Below are 17,741 nucleotides of genomic sequence, written 5' to 3'. Positions count from 1 at the left end.
AGAAAACTTGCTCTCCCCCGGCCGCATGAATGTAGTATATAGAAACAGGAAATACATTGGTTAAAATACAGTAGGAGAGATAAACAAGTGTTAGAATTTTGTTGGGAGTCCCTTTGACTTAACTAAAGCTGTTACCCGAGATGGCATTTTCCGTGTGTACTTATTGATATCATCTGCTGTGAAGGATTTCCAGGCAGCTTCAGTGGCATTCCAAAGGTGCTCAAGACTTCTTCGGGCCCCAGGGGTACTGTACACACGTCGCTTAAGTTCCATCCATAATGGTTCTATTGGGTTTAGGTCTGGTGAACTTGGGGGGTGTGCAATGTGTTTAATACCAAGTTCTTCACAAGCCTGTTTGGCTAGCTTTCCTTTGTGTGCCGGGGCCCCATCTTCAACTACTAGCATCCTGTGTCCCTTGACTTTCTCCATCTGTGCAATGAAGTCCTTAAGTGGACCATTTAGGACCTGCATAACATATCCTTCTGAGTTGAACCCTCCCCCCCTCCACCTCCCATTACGCAATTGCAGCCGGGGAGCCATCTCCAGTTGGATAAGTGGCCCCTTATACCCATGGGAGATACACCCCCATACCATTAATGCTTCATGGCCACTTTGAAAGGTCGGGGCTAGGCATTCCGGGAGATATGCCTCTCCGGGTTTCCGGGTGACCATTGGGTGAACTGAGTGATTGCCGGTCCCCAACTGGAGCTCGTCAGTCCAAATGGCTTCATCCCAGTTCCTAAACCGGTTCACGCGAGCCCATTCTAGACGCTTTAGGACCTTTCACTTATCTAAGAATGGCTTTCGGCGCGCAACATATCGGCGGTAGCGCCGGCTCTGGGCAATGTACTTGACTTGCACAGCAGTAAGGCCATTACCTACTCTAGTAGCAATAGATGAATATGGCTCAAAACAATGGCAAAGGAGGGTACGAATGACTAGACGGCACAATCGAGGTGAGAATTTGCGCGGGCGGCCAGATTGAGGCAAGGAGGCAAGGGTGCCGTATGTTTCCCAACGTTTAACAGTTTTGCATGCCACAGATGGGGGAACACCAGTTTTTGCAAGTATTTCAGGATATGAATTGCCCTCATTGTGTAGTGTAATTATTTGAGCTCGACGAGTCACAGGGAGCTCTCGACCGCGTTTGCGAGACATAGTAAGATGTATCGTACAAATTCTGGGCCATCACGTGCCGGCATTTCCAAACTTTTTCTCCCCGCTAGTACACGTACCTACGTGACCGTTCCGGCGCTTAACTTTGTCTCCTATTCGCGTCTCTATTTAAGTCGAGTTTCTCCTGTATTTCTTCCCTCAGTTAGCTTCGCTATTCATCGCTGCTACTGAGCATAGATATTGTCTGTAGCGATCTCAACACATATGGCCATAGATACGTACTGCCGGGGGCCACAGTGGGAAACAGCGAGGCGGCGCATCTAACATCCGGGCGTCCCCTTATTTTTAGTGTAAAGTGTTAAAAGAATTGGCTTATCTTTCTTGCTTCGTACCACTTCTCGTTCCATCCTGGATTTGATTGTTTTATATATTCGAATTGAGACCTTGGTTTAGACCTGGGCTACGCACTCATCAGTTTCAGGTTCTAGGCTCAGCTCTCAAAATACAACGACAGGACTTCAAGACTTCAAGATCGCCATGGGCCTTGCCTTGAACCTCTCGACTGTGGATCCCCCATAGATCATTTGAGTAACTCGCTGGCTTGGCTCTCGATTTTACCCCCAGCCCCAACTTCACCCTAGCTTTGCTATTGTCTCTCGGCCCTAGCTCTTGCTATGGATCCTTACTCTCTGCATTTTTTCTAGGTCTGACAACCCCAACAAGACGGCAGGCCCAGGATGAGTTTCATTCTGATTCGTTTTTAAATTCTTATTCTACTTTTGATACTTCTCAGTACCGGGCAGTTCAATAATTCAGTAATTTTGATTGAAGGCACTCCTGCTCCCCTCCTCCCAGGAAAGCCATTTCTCTCTGAGTGTGCCAACTGAATACACATGAATTTCTATTTTCACACACCCAAAGGAAAGTACGCATAATATCACTGCAATGATATACAATTCAACTTCATTGCTTGTGCTGTAGCGAAAGATCACAGTTAAAAAGGGCTTACTTCTAGTCGAGTGTCCGCTTGTTAAGTCAATATCGAAGTATGGAGAAAGGGTCCAAGAAAAATAGCGATGGTTGAGCATACAAATAATCTATGTTCGATGTGTGCACTGCTTGGCATCGGATTTGCTTATTTTACAACTGAATGTAGGTAGGGTACGAGGTGAAAAGGATAAAGCGGGAGGCCGTGCGGACGGAAAAGGGTGATGGGGGAGCCGGGTGCTTAGTCGACAACCAGCTGAAGTTGCAACGCTTTAAATACCTAGTATGCTGAGCGACTGAGTGGTGGGCTAATAAACTGAGGCTCAAGCAATTCATTTTTTTGTACCACGGGCGGGACATTTGTTACCATGAACTTTGTATGTGTTTCAAACTCTGCGCCGTAAGAAATTATGTATAGTAATATTCAAAAATTTCAATGGCATAACGGCGAGAACGGCATTTCTTGGTGTTTGATGCGTATGCCATACTCGATCCGTATATATTGAATGAGTAACGGTCCACCGGAAGATCTGCAAATGTCAGACACGCGTCGGGTCACGATCACATGACCGTAAATCTCCAAGTACCTACATCAGCAATTGCCCTGGAGATATACCCCAGTGGTCTGGAATCACGGTAGAGTTCCTCCCCACCTCCCCTGCTAAGGAGAGGTTTTCCTATAGCGCCGCCACTCCGTGGCCGCCTAAGTCCCCGAGAGCTCCAAAGATTTCTTTGCTGTATTCATTCGCGTCGCCTATGTTTTCCTAGAAAGGCCACTAGGTTTGGCCATGGAGCATTGGTTTAAAAACTGCTTCTCTAGAGACTTATTGGCCAATCCCGAACAATCTCAGCATATCTATGTAAATCAAACATCTCCATCGAGGAAAAATGGTTTGCATTACATTACAGGAGCTTCAATCCTAAAACAGTCACGAATATACCTGTATATATCGCCTCTAATTGGAAGCAGATACTGGAGCGGCGGTCGAATATGCAGCTGGCTCGATCGTAGATGTAATTGTACTTGCTCCAGTCATACTGGTAGGCGTGGTTGAGGTTGCGGATGCAGTAGAGTTATTAGTCTGTAATTGGAACTTAAGTAAAAGCTTTATTTACTTAAAAACAAGATTACAAGTACTTACGACAGTCGCGCCAACAGAGGAAGTCGACTGAGTCGCATCCTGTCGCTCCTTTTCTTGCTTCTGTTGATCCCGAGCTGCCTGATACGCATCTCCGACGGACCTTGGGCTAGAAGTATCATTCCAGTTGCTACCTCCGATCCGAACGCTATTGTGACCAATGTCCGAACCAAGGAAACCAAGGTTAAGATCGGCCAGATTACCGCCTCTACTAATGACCTGGGTGATCTCGGTGATCTTCTGAGCAATGACTATGTCAAAGCTCGGCACGATGCCACCCCCATCCACGCGTCGGACATTACGGCCAAAATTCACGAACTGCGAGTTAAGTTGTTGAATAATGCTATCATCTATTGGTGAGCCGTTGTTGGGTCTTATGCACAGTGCCCCTAAACTTACACAGTTTGGATCTCAACTTCACAGATTTGTTGTAGGATAATTTGCTTCGCAAATTCTAAGACATGAGTGTGAGTAAAGGCGTAGGCATGTATAATAAATTACGCATATACCTTGAATAACGGCCAGTTGCTGCCGAACGCGGATCAGGTCGACAGATCTACACACTAGTTGCTGCTGCTGTTCAATGATTGTTACTTGATTGAGGTTTCTATGTGGGCTAGAGTCAGGACTGTTCTTTATTATTCAATATGAGTACACACCCAGCAAAATTTCCGACACCAAAAAAGTCATCAAAGCTGCCACCTGAGATCACATTTTGGTCATGACAATTCAGACGAAGGCCGAACCCTTACCTTGGTGGTTTAGTCCGATTTGGACGCCACCCAGAGTGACAGGAACCAGGGCACGGGGTGTCATTGCTGGTGCTCTTGGTCAGAACGGAATGCTCATGACAAGCATTAGTGCTTTATGACTCACGAGCAGCCTCGCCATACCGGCGCCTCGTGATAGGACTGGAACCGACGATCGATGAAGCCGCCAGGGCGAAGAGAGCAAACGAAGAGAAATGGTGGAACATGATACGACAAGCAAGGTTTGAAAAGTGGAGGGAATGTTCTTATTGGTGGGGGTTTCAAAGATAAAATGAAAACAAAACCAAAAAACCAAAAAAAAACCAAAAAAAAAAAACTGAGCGACCTGGCTCGTCTTGCGAATAAAAATAGACGGTTTGAGAAGAAATGCACCGGGCTATGAGAAAAGATGGAAGCGGGAGCTTGTCTTTTCAGACATCAGGATGGTCCACTTTTAAAGCAGGCTTTTTCCAGAGGCATAACGGAGAATGAGTTCCAATAAAAATATAGGACCGCTCGTGCGATGGTCAAGAAGGAAAGACCGTTGCTCTTGGCCAAGAGTATCTTCCCCTTGCAACTTGTCGAGTTTACATTCACATAACCGGAAAAGATTGACAGGGGGTGGCTGTTTACAAAATAGTTTCCATCTTCTCGAGCACAAACTAACTTCGGCGTCGTCTAGAGCACGACCATGGGAATCACGAATGGCCTTCTAGATCGGCACCGTTGCTCGACGTACGATTCACACGGCAACCCGTGTCTTGAAATGACCACGAACTCGCTGGTCATCAAGGGAAGCGTGCAAATGTTCGCGTAAGAACAGACATCTCAATGTGCTTGGTAACCCAGCGTACAACCTTTGAAAACACGTACGAGGAAGCTCAAGCACGGGACATTTGTCATGTTGACGGTTACACTTTCCATGTTATGCAGAGAAATTCAACAATGGCCTTATGGGACCACCACGAACAAAGTTAACACTAAGGCAGATAGTTTACTGGGGCGACCGCGTAATAACAATTATAGGCACAGGACGAACAATTGCAAGGTATTTCTCAAAAGACGAATGAAAATATTATGAAGCACCCGAACTCCTCACAAAATCTGCAAAATACTTTCTGAATTGTTTCAGATCAAGTTCTGCAAGTTTGGTGACAAACTCAGCAGCAAGGTTTGGTGGCCAATTTTTGGACGGAAGGTAAACCTCTACCAAGTACTGAATCGCTTCTTGTCCACGCGCTTGATAAATTTGCTTAAGGAGTACACCAATCTCCATGGTCGCCTATGCAAACTTATGAGCACCAAACTGGTCATATACGGCAAGACTCACAGATAAAGATTGCCCGTCCTTGATGTTGAAAGAAGGAGAGGCGGGGATTCCAAATGCAATCGGAACAAGGCGCTCATAAACAAATGTTTGATATCCAGGAACAGCGTCCAGTTTAACTGAAGGTGCGCTGGCCCCTGGTGCACTGGGAGCTTGGGCAAATGCTACTGTGGATTTTGCCAAAAACGTCAATGCAAGTCTCGAACTTCCAGGATCAGTTAGGTCTTCCGCGATCGACGCGATATTTTGTACGATAGTAGGAAGTTGTTCTTTGTTTCCTGTAGTAGAAAGAGATCAGATACTGACACAAAGAGATGGATAGAGATAACCCAACACACGTTCAGAGATAAACACTGTATGCATCTTGTCGTTCATGATGTGGGTCACAAAATCCAGATATGCCTTTTTGGTATCATTGTGTTGTAGTCTGTCATCAGTACCCTCGACAGGCTTGGCAAGAAGTTCGAAAATATGGGTGCTTAATGGAGAAATCAGTTCGTCCAGAACGTCATAGATCTCATTCTGTATAGTCTGGTTAATACTTGCACTTGGAGTATTAAATTGTTTATGTTGACTCACTTGAAGTTTGTGAACAGTGAATGACAAAAATGAAAGAAAATCGACAAGCTCCACAGGTTGAGACTGCCTAATCAGGCGATTCATAAGCACAGGAATGTATTGCGTGATATTTGAGCCAGTGGACGCGATGATTCGAGCAAACGCAAATCGGGACTAAGTCTTCAGAATCAGTAAAGGGCATTTGAATTTCACCAAGATATTTACCGCATCACGAATTGCACGGTGTTGATTCATACTCTCCAAGGAGACCAGAACAGCTTCTGCTACTTGCTTGAGAACTAGAATCCATGCAGGAACAGATTCTTGAACTGTCTGAGACGCTTCAGGAAAGCCTTTGGCAACCGAGCCGAGAGCCCGAATGACGTGATGGGCCTGCAGGATTGGGAGAATATCCTGTGGGCCATTGATGGGCGTCTGTATGCTCTGTTGCAAACTCGCCAGAAGTGGGTTCGTGATGGACTTGAAAACAAGTCAGGTCTTCGTCCCTTGAGTTTGGACAAAAACTGACCTCAAGTACTGCAGCCTGTTTCTCAGGCTCTTTTGCCAACAACGACACCAAAGTACCAACGCTCTCGAACAGATATAGCTGGCTATCGAAAAGTCCAGCGCTACCCAATGCTTCGCTCAATAAGTCCTGTTCTGACGATTCGGGCTCGGGGAGCTCAGCGCGCACTACGAGCACGTCACGCATATTATCGATGATTGTGGTTACATGTTCAGAAGGAATTTCGAGCTTGCATTCTTTGATGAATTTGTGGAATATATAGAACACGCGACGGCGGACAGACTCTTTAGGGTGATGGATCCCACTAGTAACATTCCTTAGTCTCAGCCACCTAACAGTTCAATAAACGCACCGAGCATCGATTAAGGTGGTTAATACACCCCCAACATACTGCTTCCGGACTTTGAAAAAATCACCGTAGCGTCCAATAGTTTCGAAATACTGGATCGCAACAGTGTTGTTCGGATAGGCCGAAATTTGAGACCGCATAAGCGCGTCAAGCATTTCTCCGTGGGGGGTAAGAGGATAGGCCTCCCAATCCGCTGACTTGCGCCTATCCTTCGCGATTTCCTCAGGAGGGGTTACAAATGCCGCTCTTCCTTTCGCTAAGACAAAAAGTTGAATCAGCTAGACATTCAGAATAGGCATAGCTATGCGTACATCTATCCCCTTTCTGGAATTCTCCATACAAGTAGACAAGGTAAACAGATAGTTCGGCATCTGCCCATCCAATCGTCTCATCCACTATCGACAAAGTATTCATGGCAAGCGCTTTGATTGCGGAAGTCACCAGCTCCTCGTCGATTGCTGATATCGAATCGAGGAATAATCTCAAATCACTCCGAAGAGTTTCGAATGCCGCACGATCCTCATCGTCGAGTTCATCTGGGTCATCCTCTGGGTTCCAACGCATTTTCTGCAGAAGAATTTCGAGAGTTTGCGTTAGGAAAGTACGCTTAGATGAAGTGAGGTGGGTTTGAGGCGAGTTTTTCTTGGCACGTTTGTACTGTGATTTTTTAGCAATAAGATTTCTGAAGTGAATGTTTGACGAGAATAAAATACTTACGACGACAAAAATTTGGCTTAGCATAGGGAACACAGAAGATGAGATATCGTCGTATTCGTCAGCAAGAAATCTAAGCATTATAGGTAGCAATTGTTGGAGAAGCTCATCCGCTCCTGCAAGCACATGAGGAGGGGGAGCTGATTGCTATACCCCAGTAAATCAGATAGTGAAGCACACTTGATGTGGAACACACCTCGTCACACAATTTGATCAGCTCTAAGCCCAGCCCACTTGTTAGTTTCCCCAGCGACTCGCGATACGAAACCTCTTCGTCATCCGTCTCATCTCGTGATGCCGTGATTCGGGTGTTTTGCTCCAACATCTCTAGAACTTGGCCAAGTGACAAAACACGGAACAGCTGGAGCTTATCTGTAGGCTCCTTTAATCCCTTTTGTATAATACGCAAGAGCGCACCCGAAGTCGCCATGCGGATGGAAACGGTAGGATCTGAGAGCAGTTTAAACAATATGTTAATAGTCGTGGGAGTGACAGTAAGATTTATATCAATCCAGGCTTGAGCAATAATGTCAATGTATGCGCCTTTAAATAAATATAGTGGCGGAACTTACGGACATAGCTCGCAAAAGCTCGAATCGCAAGTTCAACCAGCTCAACCAGCTGGGATTTTCCAAGGGGTTCCGATACGGGAGCCCCGCCAGCACGTATAGCCTCGAGCATGGAAATCACCTCCTCTAGAACCCGGATTACCTCGGCGTTGACCCCCACAGCATCCTTGGCCCGAATGGCGTCCCGAATATTGGTATCCCTTGCATGACGGGTAGCAACAAATGTGCGCGCGGATTTAATCGTCTGATCATGGATTTCTCCAGATATTTCGAGCAAAAGACGAAGGAAAAAGGTGGTTACGTGCGGGTTGAGGGCAGGTGAGGAGGATCCAGGAGATGCGTGAAGAAGTGGGGAGATGGACGTGAAGAATGTCGGCCACTGGTCAGGGTAAGTGCAGAGGAAGAGAAGAGCTAGGGTGTGAGAGAATTTGTTCCTGATAACTTGAAAGTAGGTTATACATTAGTCTATCGCACTCTAACATGAGGCCGGAAAACTTACATGGTGCATGTGCCTCCGCGGAGCCATTCACATATTCCTCTGTGATGTAAGCTCCAAGAGTTGATTGAAGTGTTGCATAAGTCTCCTGTGCCGTCCCTGCGCTGGCAAGCTCCTCCTGCCTATCATACCCTATCAGCCCTCGATCGTAGTATAACGTGGCATACGGACTAACTCACCGATTATCCAATAGTTCGTCTAAAACTTGAAGAGCGAACAAGCGCACATGAACGTTTTGCTTAGCACGCGAGGCTGAGTCGTCGCCGACAAAGAGTTTGAGAGCGATGGGCCATGTTTCAGTAGCACCTGCTCGCACCGTATTGAGGAACTCGACCGCTTCGTTCTGAAGATTCCGGCCCTGCCCTGGATCAGATGCGATACCGATGGCACTTAGGATGTTCTGCTCAGTAGACATCCTCGACTGGTGGCAAGACTTCTAGTATGGTCGATAGCGTAGAGGGAGTTGTCGTTGATGTGGTAATTAATCCGTAATTCCGAGAGGAAGGTGCAGTATAAGTTTAAGAGTGAAATCTAGTAGTGCTTTGTCGTACAGTTCCTCGGTCTTACAGCTTCATCAGAGTCTAGTCGGTGGGTTCCCAAAGGGCCAGCAAGATAGCTAAGAATGATCGACAAATTCTTTATTTCTGCGCGTGACTCAAATTCTTGACCCTTGCCAAATTAAGCGCTTGGCGCTATTTAAGCCACGACGATGCTTGTGAAACATCATCAACGTCAATCGAAACTGTGGATGATTTGTGAGCACTGCGAAAGGAAACAGAAGGGAAAAAGACTCGATTCCAAGGTATAAGTGTAAATTATCTAGATTACACTACATAGTCCATGAACACAATACACTAGACTGCACTTGTAGATTCGTTCAAACCAGAGGACCTCATATATATACGGCTTCATCAATTATCAATGCGTTATCCCTTCACTTCCGTATTTCAAGACCCTACATCCTTTTACTGATAAGTGGGGTACTGGTAGCCTGACTGCGGCGGCTGAGCGGGAGGTTGAGGTTGCTGCTGGGGAAGCGCGAATCCTCCAGCTCCACCATAAGATGCCGCGCCGGTTCCAGCGAACGGATCGTTATACGTCAGAGGAGGGCTAGCCGAGTAATTGGGAGGAGCTGGGGGATAACCGCTCGGAGGGGTGGGAACAGTCGCAGGGGCGGGGGTCTGGGACTATGGGGGCTGATATGGCCTCCTGCAGCGGTTGCCCCTGTGAGATTGGCTCGAATCTGTGCATACGGGTCCGAAGGTACTGCTGAGATATGAGACACGGGTCGGTTTACCGGAATTCCTCCGACAGGCGAGGTGGGATCGTTTCCTCCATATCCACTCGGGACAGGATCACTGAACGCGCCATAGGCGTCCATACTGACGCGGGGCTGAGGATCGACGGCAAATGATGGAGGAGGAAGTTGAGGAGCTTGGTCTGCAAACGGACTACGATGCTGGTCCCTTTCGTGATCAATATCTTCTTCGTCGTCGTCTTCGTTGTTTGGCCTCCTATCATATTCGCGTGTAAACACACTCTCCGTGTCATCATGCATAGGCGGAACAAAGCCTTCTTCTCTTCCAGTGTTCCTCCTCGACCCGCGCATTTTGCCCGAGCGCCACTCGAGCACAGCAACGACAAATGTGGCAACCCATGCAGCAAATGCTAGCCAGAAGAATACGGCGCCGGCTTTTTTAGTGCTGCACCATCCTTTGAGTTGTTGCTTGTACGTGTCGCCTAGACCAGCGTTTGGATCATTGTCGGGGTTCTTGCAGCCGGCTTGAGTGAACGCTAAAGGGAATGTTAGTGGGAGAGACCAGACAGATAAAACCGGGCTATTTACCAGAGATGGTCGTCACAAAACTATCAAGGCGTTAGTCACTTGCCGAGATTAAATGATCAAATGAAAGCTCACCTTATGAGCAAGCTCCATATTAGTCCGGCAGTAGCAAGAATGAACGCAACGCGCACTTCTTGCAACGCCCGAGCCAAACGTATAAGCCTATCATATTTGTCATAGATCACGGGGACCATGAGACAAAATATAGATAGCACCAGCAGCGTAACAGACACAAATATCGCGAATCCAGATAGTCCAGCTTCCAACGAGTTATAAACCAGTCGCTGGGTAAGGAATGAACATCACCACTCACAAGGTCCAACATGCCATTTTGCCTGGAAAGACGCAACAGAGGCAAAGCAACACATCGCAAGGAATGAGAAGAATATCTGACATGCGTAATAAACAATGGCTGGTTTAGATAGGGGCATCTGGATAATGTTTGATAAATGAGTTATATACGTCAACCGACGCCCTGAACCTGCCAGTGGAGCGAAGAGCGTACATCATCGTCAAATTGCATCCCATGGCCGATGCCTCCTGAAGCCGTGGCCAATGGTTTCGGAAACTCTTCCTTCTTTTGGGGGATGAACTTGTTCACCGCGTTGGTGATGTGATCTATGAGCGCCATGGTCTGGTGTTATGAAAGGGGAGAATCAGAATCCTTCTAAGTGGGCGGGAGTATTTCTACTAACCTAACCAATGCTATGACACTGTGCGGGATGGAATTGTTCTGCTGCGGTTGACGTGATGGAGTTGTTCAAGCCTGTGCTAGGCGGTGAGCGCGGGCTCTCGGCACAGGACCCTTACGAACTAGCACGTGATGTACACACCTTTACAGCAACCTTCCCTGTCCCACAGCCTTGACGAGCACAGCATATATCCCGTACGTTATCTCATTGATGTTCGCTCATTTATGTTGCTAAGAGATCCTATTTGTATTTCAGTCCTTCGGAGCTCGAAGCGGGGTATAGATGGCCCACTTATACAAACACCTGCGCATTCACCAGGTATTTGGCGCCAACACGGATGTGGGAAAGACGGTCCTCACGACTGCTCTGTGCCGCGCTGCTGCGGCATCTTCTCGCCGAGTGTATTTTTTGAAGCCTCTAAGTACTGGACACGCTGCAGACGCTGATGACGGGTAGGACACTCTGACCAAACCCGTTTTGCTCCACTCTCATTGGGCGGGACTTTGCAGGCATATCCTGAGGCATGCTGGGCCATTCTCTGAGCGCATAGCGCGGATTGCTTGTATCGCTATGGGGACCCAGTGAGCCCCCACCTTGCAGCCCAGAGGGACCAACTCAGGTAACACAAAGAATTCGTCCTGATTTCATTCGCGATAACTGATTTGAATAGCGAGCGCCCAGCGATGCCGAATTCGTACGTAGTATATCTAAACACATTCGGAAGCGCGCGGAGGATAGGGCCGAGAGTGCTATGTTCATTGAGACTGCCGGAGGTGAGCGTGACTAAGCGAATACGAACCAATCGAATGTTTGCTCTAATCGCTATTCCCCGGTTTCTGCGCTCTGGCAGGTGTCCACAGTCCGACGCTTCTTGGGACGCTTCAAGCCGATGCATACAGACCACTGCTTTTACCCACTGTCCTCATTGCGGATCCACGTCTAGGTGGTATCTCGTCGACTATCTCAGCATATGAATCTATGGTCATGCGAGGATATAGCATCGATCTAGTCTTATGTATGCTCGATCAACCGTGGTCAAAAGCTTACCTTAACCACGAGTTTTTAACACCATGGTTCGCCGAGCGAGGTATCCCTGTATGCGCGCCCCCTCCCCCACCAGCCAAATCTGATAGTGATCGATCCAATATGGAAGCTTACTACTCCCAGATATCCGGAGGTTCGGGCGAAATATGGCGCGCTGATCAAATCCTGTCGGAAGCACACAAGAAACGAATTGATAATCTTGAAAGCATGCCCGAGAGGGCAACAAAATCATTCTGGTGGCCATTTGTTCAACACGATTTTATCAAAAACCCTGAAAAGGATATTACTACTATCGATAGTGCATATGGGGACTCATTTTCAGTCCATTCTTCAAGCTCAACTGGCTCTCTGCTTAAGCCTCACTTGGATGGCTCCGCGTCTTGGTGGACGCAATCCTTTGGCCACTCTCACCACCGACTGGCCCTAGCGGCTGCCCAGGCTGCGGGTCGATATGGACACGTGATATTCCCTCTCGCAGTACATCAGCCTGCACTTGACCTCGCTGAGCGACTCATCAAAGGCCTCGGAGCAGGCTGGGCTGATCGGGTCTTTTTCTCCGATGACGGGAGCACGGCGGTCGAAGTAGCACTCAAGATGGCGGTGCGGGCTGTGGCACTTAGACGTCAGAGAGGTTCCAAGAGCGAGCTGGGCGTCCTGGGCATCAAGGGAAGCTATCACGGTGATACGATTGGTGCTATGGACGCGTGCGAAGGTGGGGTCTATAATGCCTCGGTTGAATGGCATCGGGAGAGGGGGTTCTGGTTTGACCCCCCAACCGTAGGCGTGCATGATGGCATCGCTCAGGTCACGGTACCAAATGACCTGGGTGCACAAAAGTACACATTCAAGTCGATTGCAGACATATACGATATCGACTCCCGGTCGAACACCCCACTATTCACCGCATATAAGAAGTATATCCAAGGGGAGATCAAGCGTCTGACTCAATCCGGCCGTACATTTGGGGCTTTAGTCATCGAGCCGATCATCCTAGGTGCGGGTGGAATGCTGTTTATTGATCCGCTCTTCCAGCGGGCTCTGGTTGATACCGTCCGCTCTTCCAGCGACCTCTTCGAAACTGGGCAACCGAAAACCTCTAGTGAATGGACGGGGCTACCAGTCATTTTCGACGAAGTTTTTACAGGCTTCCATCGTATTGGTCCTTTGACCCCAGCCTCAATGCTGGGAACCAAACCGGACATAGGTGTTTACGCCAAGATTCTAACTGGCGGAGTGGTTCCTCTTAGCGCTACACTGGCGACCGACTCCATCTTTTCGGCATTCAACTTCCCAGGCGCTAAAAAAATCGACGCACTTCTTCATGGTCATAGTTATTCTGCACATCCTGTTGGATGTGCTGTGGCCACTGCAGCGATGGACGAAATCAAAGTAGTCACTCAAGGGCCAGAATGGAAGAATGCCATAAAAAGATGTTCAAGTGGGTTGTATGCGTCCAATGGTCGAAGCGAAGGTGGCGCATGGACTCTGTGGGATCCAAATTTTATTGAAACCGCTTCAAAAAGCAAGCGGGTTGAACAGGTAATGGCGTTAGGCACCGTGTTTGCCATGACGCTGCGTGGTGCAGAAGGGGGTAAGCCAGTTGCCCATAAGGTCTGATCGCCGTCAGCGATTACTTACTTTGATTTTAAGGATACCAAGCAACCATCGCCCAAGATTTCATTAGTTTGATCCAGAACCAGCTATCTACCGATAGCGGGGACTACGGCTTACACGCTCGAACTTTAGGAGACGTGGTTTACTTTATGAGCAGCCTCAATACAAGGCGCGAAACGCTTAGCGTGATCGAAAAAGCTGTACTTGTGGCTTTAGAGTAATACCAGTATCGAGATTCAAGCAAAGTACTAGAATTATTATCGATGAAAATACGCGAGGAAGGCGAAAAATATGATATTCGCTTTTAGAGCTACGGGACAAACTGCCTCCCGTATTCAAGTTGATATTCATTACGGCCGAATAGGACCTCCGCCTAGGACCTCCTATCTTCTTAATACCCAAATATATTGTGTATCTCAGAGCCTAGGGTGGATCACAGTAGAGAGATATTTGTCAGGAGAAAGACTCTCGTTTATAACTCAGCTTTGACATGTGATGTGTACCAGACTTAATGTCGCCTGCTCCTCCGTGCCCTCGCGCGACCATTCTTCCCCCCCTCCCCACTGTCCCTCTTCTCATCTAGAGTACGACCCGCGAGCCTCTTCCATGTCTCGGTGCTCCGTCATTCCTACCGGTGACCATCTCCTGGTTGCCACTTCACTGTGTATTTAATTAATATCGTTCTATACATCCATATGGATCCATGCATCTAAATCATTAAATATACCACACACGAGTCGTCAAGGTAGATCAGCATAAGCTACAATTCCAAGAACCCACTCAAATATCTATTGCTGATCTTCGAAAGGAAAACAGATATTGTCTCTCGTGGCAACAACGAGCTGATCTCCTTGAAAATGGGTCTGCGAGGCCTTGAGTGTATATAAGCCTCCCCCCGTACATCCTGGCTATAATTCAATATCTTTGTTAGCATCGTATTTGGCTAGTTTTTGGACTCTCGAGTGTACCTCTGGACCCCTATGAACTTCAAAAACCTTATAAAGTATCCATGGACTGTGGTTTTCGCCCCTATAGCCAACTTCATCCCCTTTCCTGGGATGTGGGACATACTTTGAAGCGCACAAAATTATTACTACTACACCACACATTCATCGTAATTTAAGGACTCACCCCTCCCTGTACTGAATAGTTTAACCTCCCCCGTGCGATAGGTATATCATTATCACTATCATATGCCATCGCCATTGTTCTTACTTGTTCCTCGGTCCGAATGTAGTTGGTGGATGAATCATTCCAGAGATTTTGCAAGATGGGAGGGAGCTATATATTAATGTGTATCTTGAATGAGCGTCTCCACGGTAATCGTAATTTTAAGCGCACATAGCGTCCATCGCTCAACTCAGATCAGAAACCTCCGGATATTTCGCTATATCCCGATAGCATTCTTTCAGGATTTATGCACGACAGCTACGATAGCTAAAAGCAGCCAACGGAGGACAATATGTGTACGAGTGGCGGGCTCGTGGCGGGTGCCTATGCATGTGTGTAAGGAATGCACGATATTTGTATATTAACCCTATTATATGCGAGCCTCTTACATAATCAAGTCGGCGACGCTCACCCGACTTACCATCTCGGCCCGCCCTTGTTACCGTTATTGTTTGTATCTGATTTCTAACTATATACTCTCGTTTGGATTGTTCCGCTTACTCATGTAAGAACCCCGTTGACCTTATAAGGTCCCGGGGGGAATTCTCTGATAACTGTCTTTACTTTCGAACCACAACAATCGAGTGTTTTACGGATTGTCATTATCTCGGCGACACGGTCGCCATCGGCGTTCGTATTTATAGGAGTGGACGATAAGTGAAACCTCACAATGTGCAAGCTTGCCATGGGGGCGAACCTTACCCACGGATTGGGTGCCCCGGTTCTTATCTCTATCGTGTATCCGGTGCGCCCAGGATCTTCCAGCCACTGGGATGTTTACGCATAAGGTAAATCAAGGAACACGCGCAAGGTTGAGCATGGGTACATACGTTCGTTTTACGAGGTTTTATAGAGCTAATGGGCCGAACTTAAACAGTTTAGTTAATCTAAGCTTCTTTAAATTTACCCATATATGCGTTTGTGAAATGTAGGCTTACAGCTTCTACGGTGTGTGGCGCTATGTGATGACCAAGTCTCGTAATGCTATGTATCTATTGATTTAGTTTCTCTTTAGCTAGCGGCCTTCGACTCAACCCCCTTTCGTTTAATTATTTTGAATTTCGCCTTCTCGCTCGGTAGCCAGCGGGTACTCAATTTCTACTCGAGATGCCATAATGACATCTCTTGTAAAAATAATGTGAAGGTCTAGTAGTATATATTGTCCAAAAGCTACTGTGTTCAGCTGTTTGCATGTTACCATTAGGATTCAGCCTGAAACTCAGTGACACTACACACCTTTGGCTCCACTAGTACTCTCGATATCTCACACAATATTACCTGACCGTTGGCTCGGTATTGCACTAACTCTCCTACTTTAGGGTGAAGAATAGACTATTCACATACGAAAATTAGTCAAAACTGCGTTAGCAAAGATCAAGGATCGAATCCAACTGACGCACATCCCTAGGAGTATTATGGCTGGGCCTTCCGCGCGGAACTGGGGTATCTTCATCCAAACTCGTGGTAGGGCTTACGAGCGACATCATTGTTTGACGGGGGTTGTTAGAGTATTGACTGATAAAAATAGTAAGTAATTTTAATATTGTGAATTAAGTATGAATGGGGGGAATACCCAGATCTGGTTGATAGGTATGCCTTAAGCCTCGATCTTTTGTACACTGCTAGCTAGCTGCCTGCACTCCTACAGAATACCTGCTTAGTTAGTGCACATGAAACGCGTTGAAGATCCTCCACTTGTTAGCGTTGCATTGGGCATTGGGCGTTAATAACCACGCTTCTAGAAATGGGCAACCCCAGGTCATTGGGATCAAGGGAAGCCATGAAAACTATGTTACGGATACGCGCTTAAATGCACGCTTCGGGCACAGATAAATGATCTTATGGCGCCTGTATTTTGCTTATAACTAATACAACTGAGTCGGAGTGTCTCTAATCCCGGTATGTATATATGCATATGTGTATCGTATGTAATTGTGTGTGAAGATACTTATTGACAAATATACATACGATACCGAACGTGACATCAGGATCAGAGTCAAACCCGTAGGTTGGGGGGTGTCCGAGCCGCAAACCATCGTAGATCAAGAGGGAGGATACTGGGGTAAAAGAAAAACTGAGCGCAAGCTATGCTAGCCTCGTCGGTGGTGTAGGTTGCGAGCAAGTGTGCCACAGTGCCAGGTGCACATATAGATATGTAAATTTATTATAAAAAAGTGCCACCTGATGTGCATAAGCGCTGACATTACTCCAAGTACATGTATTGGTGGTGCACCTCCTCGGACCACCTCGCGAAGGGCCATTCTGTTCCAACACTTAAGCTTGTGGGGAAGAAGTAGCGCAAAACATGCGTATTTATAGTAATCACTAAACACCAATATTCTAAATCGTCTAATCGATCGATCAGACGATCGTCAGAGTCAACCAATCAGGCCCGGGCCTACTATGTCGTTCTCTGGGACCCATTCTTGGTCTATTTCTCTATCATATTTGATTAGGTATTTATATTGGCCATGTTGCTCAATGCGCCCCTGAAGATAATTACCGACTGCTGCATGGGATGAAGCGCCAACCGCCAAGAACTAACCTTGATGGTTCCCCTAAGGTCCTCGCCGTGTCTTCTAATTAGAACAACAGTGTCCACTTTATATACCCGGGGTACCTATATTATCACCCTTGATGGGCTTATGAAGGTTGAAGTGAGAAAATTTACCTACCATATCTACCACCCTCCCGAGGGGCCCTCTTGGATGGGCGATGTCTGAGTCACTATCGCCAGAGTACAAATCCATTTCTTGTTGATATATTCACTGGTAAAAAAATATTCAAATTGAGCTCGATGTCAAAGCCAAAGAGAAGCTAATGAATACGAGGGATAGACGGTATGCAT

General features: G+C 47.1%; 5 protein-coding genes across 5 annotated transcripts; 1 reads left to right on the top strand and 4 right to left on the bottom strand.

The window, feature by feature from the left end:
- Positions 1-90: 90 nt before the first annotated feature.
- RhiXN_02954 (DDE superfamily endonuclease) lies at positions 91-1,158 on the bottom strand (the record flags this gene model as incomplete). The annotated part of the gene is made up of 2 exons (XM_043322771.1): positions 91-739; positions 788-1,158. The coding sequence occupies 2 exons, from the start codon at positions 1,156-1,158 to the stop codon at positions 91-93; spliced, it is 1,020 nt and encodes a 339-aa protein (XP_043178267.1).
- A 1,901-nt stretch (positions 1,159-3,059) lies between these two features.
- Positions 3,060-4,218, bottom strand: RhiXN_02953 (uncharacterized protein; the record flags this gene model as incomplete). The annotated part of the gene is made up of 7 exons (XM_043322770.1): positions 3,060-3,185; positions 3,246-3,585; positions 3,642-3,696; positions 3,752-3,849; positions 3,902-3,944; positions 3,995-4,060; positions 4,119-4,218. The coding sequence occupies 7 exons, from the start codon at positions 4,216-4,218 to the stop codon at positions 3,060-3,062; spliced, it is 828 nt and encodes a 275-aa protein (XP_043178266.1).
- An 848-nt stretch (positions 4,219-5,066) lies between these two features.
- RhiXN_02952 (uncharacterized protein) lies at positions 5,067-8,945 on the bottom strand (the record flags this gene model as incomplete). Its single annotated transcript, XM_043322769.1, has 13 exons — positions 5,067-5,273; positions 5,322-5,596; positions 5,657-5,840; positions 5,898-6,050; positions 6,102-6,356; positions 6,406-6,706; positions 6,755-7,007; positions 7,063-7,408; positions 7,469-7,612; positions 7,662-7,981; positions 8,038-8,475; positions 8,534-8,652; positions 8,710-8,945. 13 exons carry the CDS (start codon positions 8,943-8,945, stop codon positions 5,067-5,069), a joined length of 3,231 nt encoding a protein of 1,076 aa, XP_043178265.1.
- A 684-nt stretch (positions 8,946-9,629) lies between these two features.
- On the bottom strand, positions 9,630-11,004 carry RhiXN_02951 (membrane-associating domain protein; the record flags this gene model as incomplete). Its single annotated transcript, XM_043322768.1, has 5 exons — positions 9,630-10,324; positions 10,377-10,396; positions 10,449-10,632; positions 10,687-10,804; positions 10,846-11,004. The coding sequence occupies 5 exons, from the start codon at positions 11,002-11,004 to the stop codon at positions 9,630-9,632; spliced, it is 1,176 nt and encodes a 391-aa protein (XP_043178264.1).
- A 192-nt stretch (positions 11,005-11,196) lies between these two features.
- On the top strand, positions 11,197-13,944 carry RhiXN_02950 (aminotransferase class-III protein; the record flags this gene model as incomplete). The annotated part of the gene is made up of 6 exons (XM_043322767.1): positions 11,197-11,259; positions 11,384-11,517; positions 11,575-11,646; positions 11,747-11,838; positions 11,916-13,700; positions 13,760-13,944. The coding sequence occupies 6 exons, from the start codon at positions 11,197-11,199 to the stop codon at positions 13,942-13,944; spliced, it is 2,331 nt and encodes a 776-aa protein (XP_043178263.1).
- Positions 13,945-17,741: the final 3,797 nt, after the last annotated feature.

The sequence above is a fragment of the Rhizoctonia solani genome, chromosome 3, assembly GCF_016906535.1.
Source record: "Rhizoctonia solani chromosome 3, complete sequence".
Classification (NCBI taxonomy): domain Eukaryota; kingdom Fungi; phylum Basidiomycota; class Agaricomycetes; order Cantharellales; family Ceratobasidiaceae; genus Rhizoctonia; species Rhizoctonia solani.
Note: the sequence above shows the minus strand (reverse complement) of the source record. Positions and strands in the feature narration are given on the sequence as shown.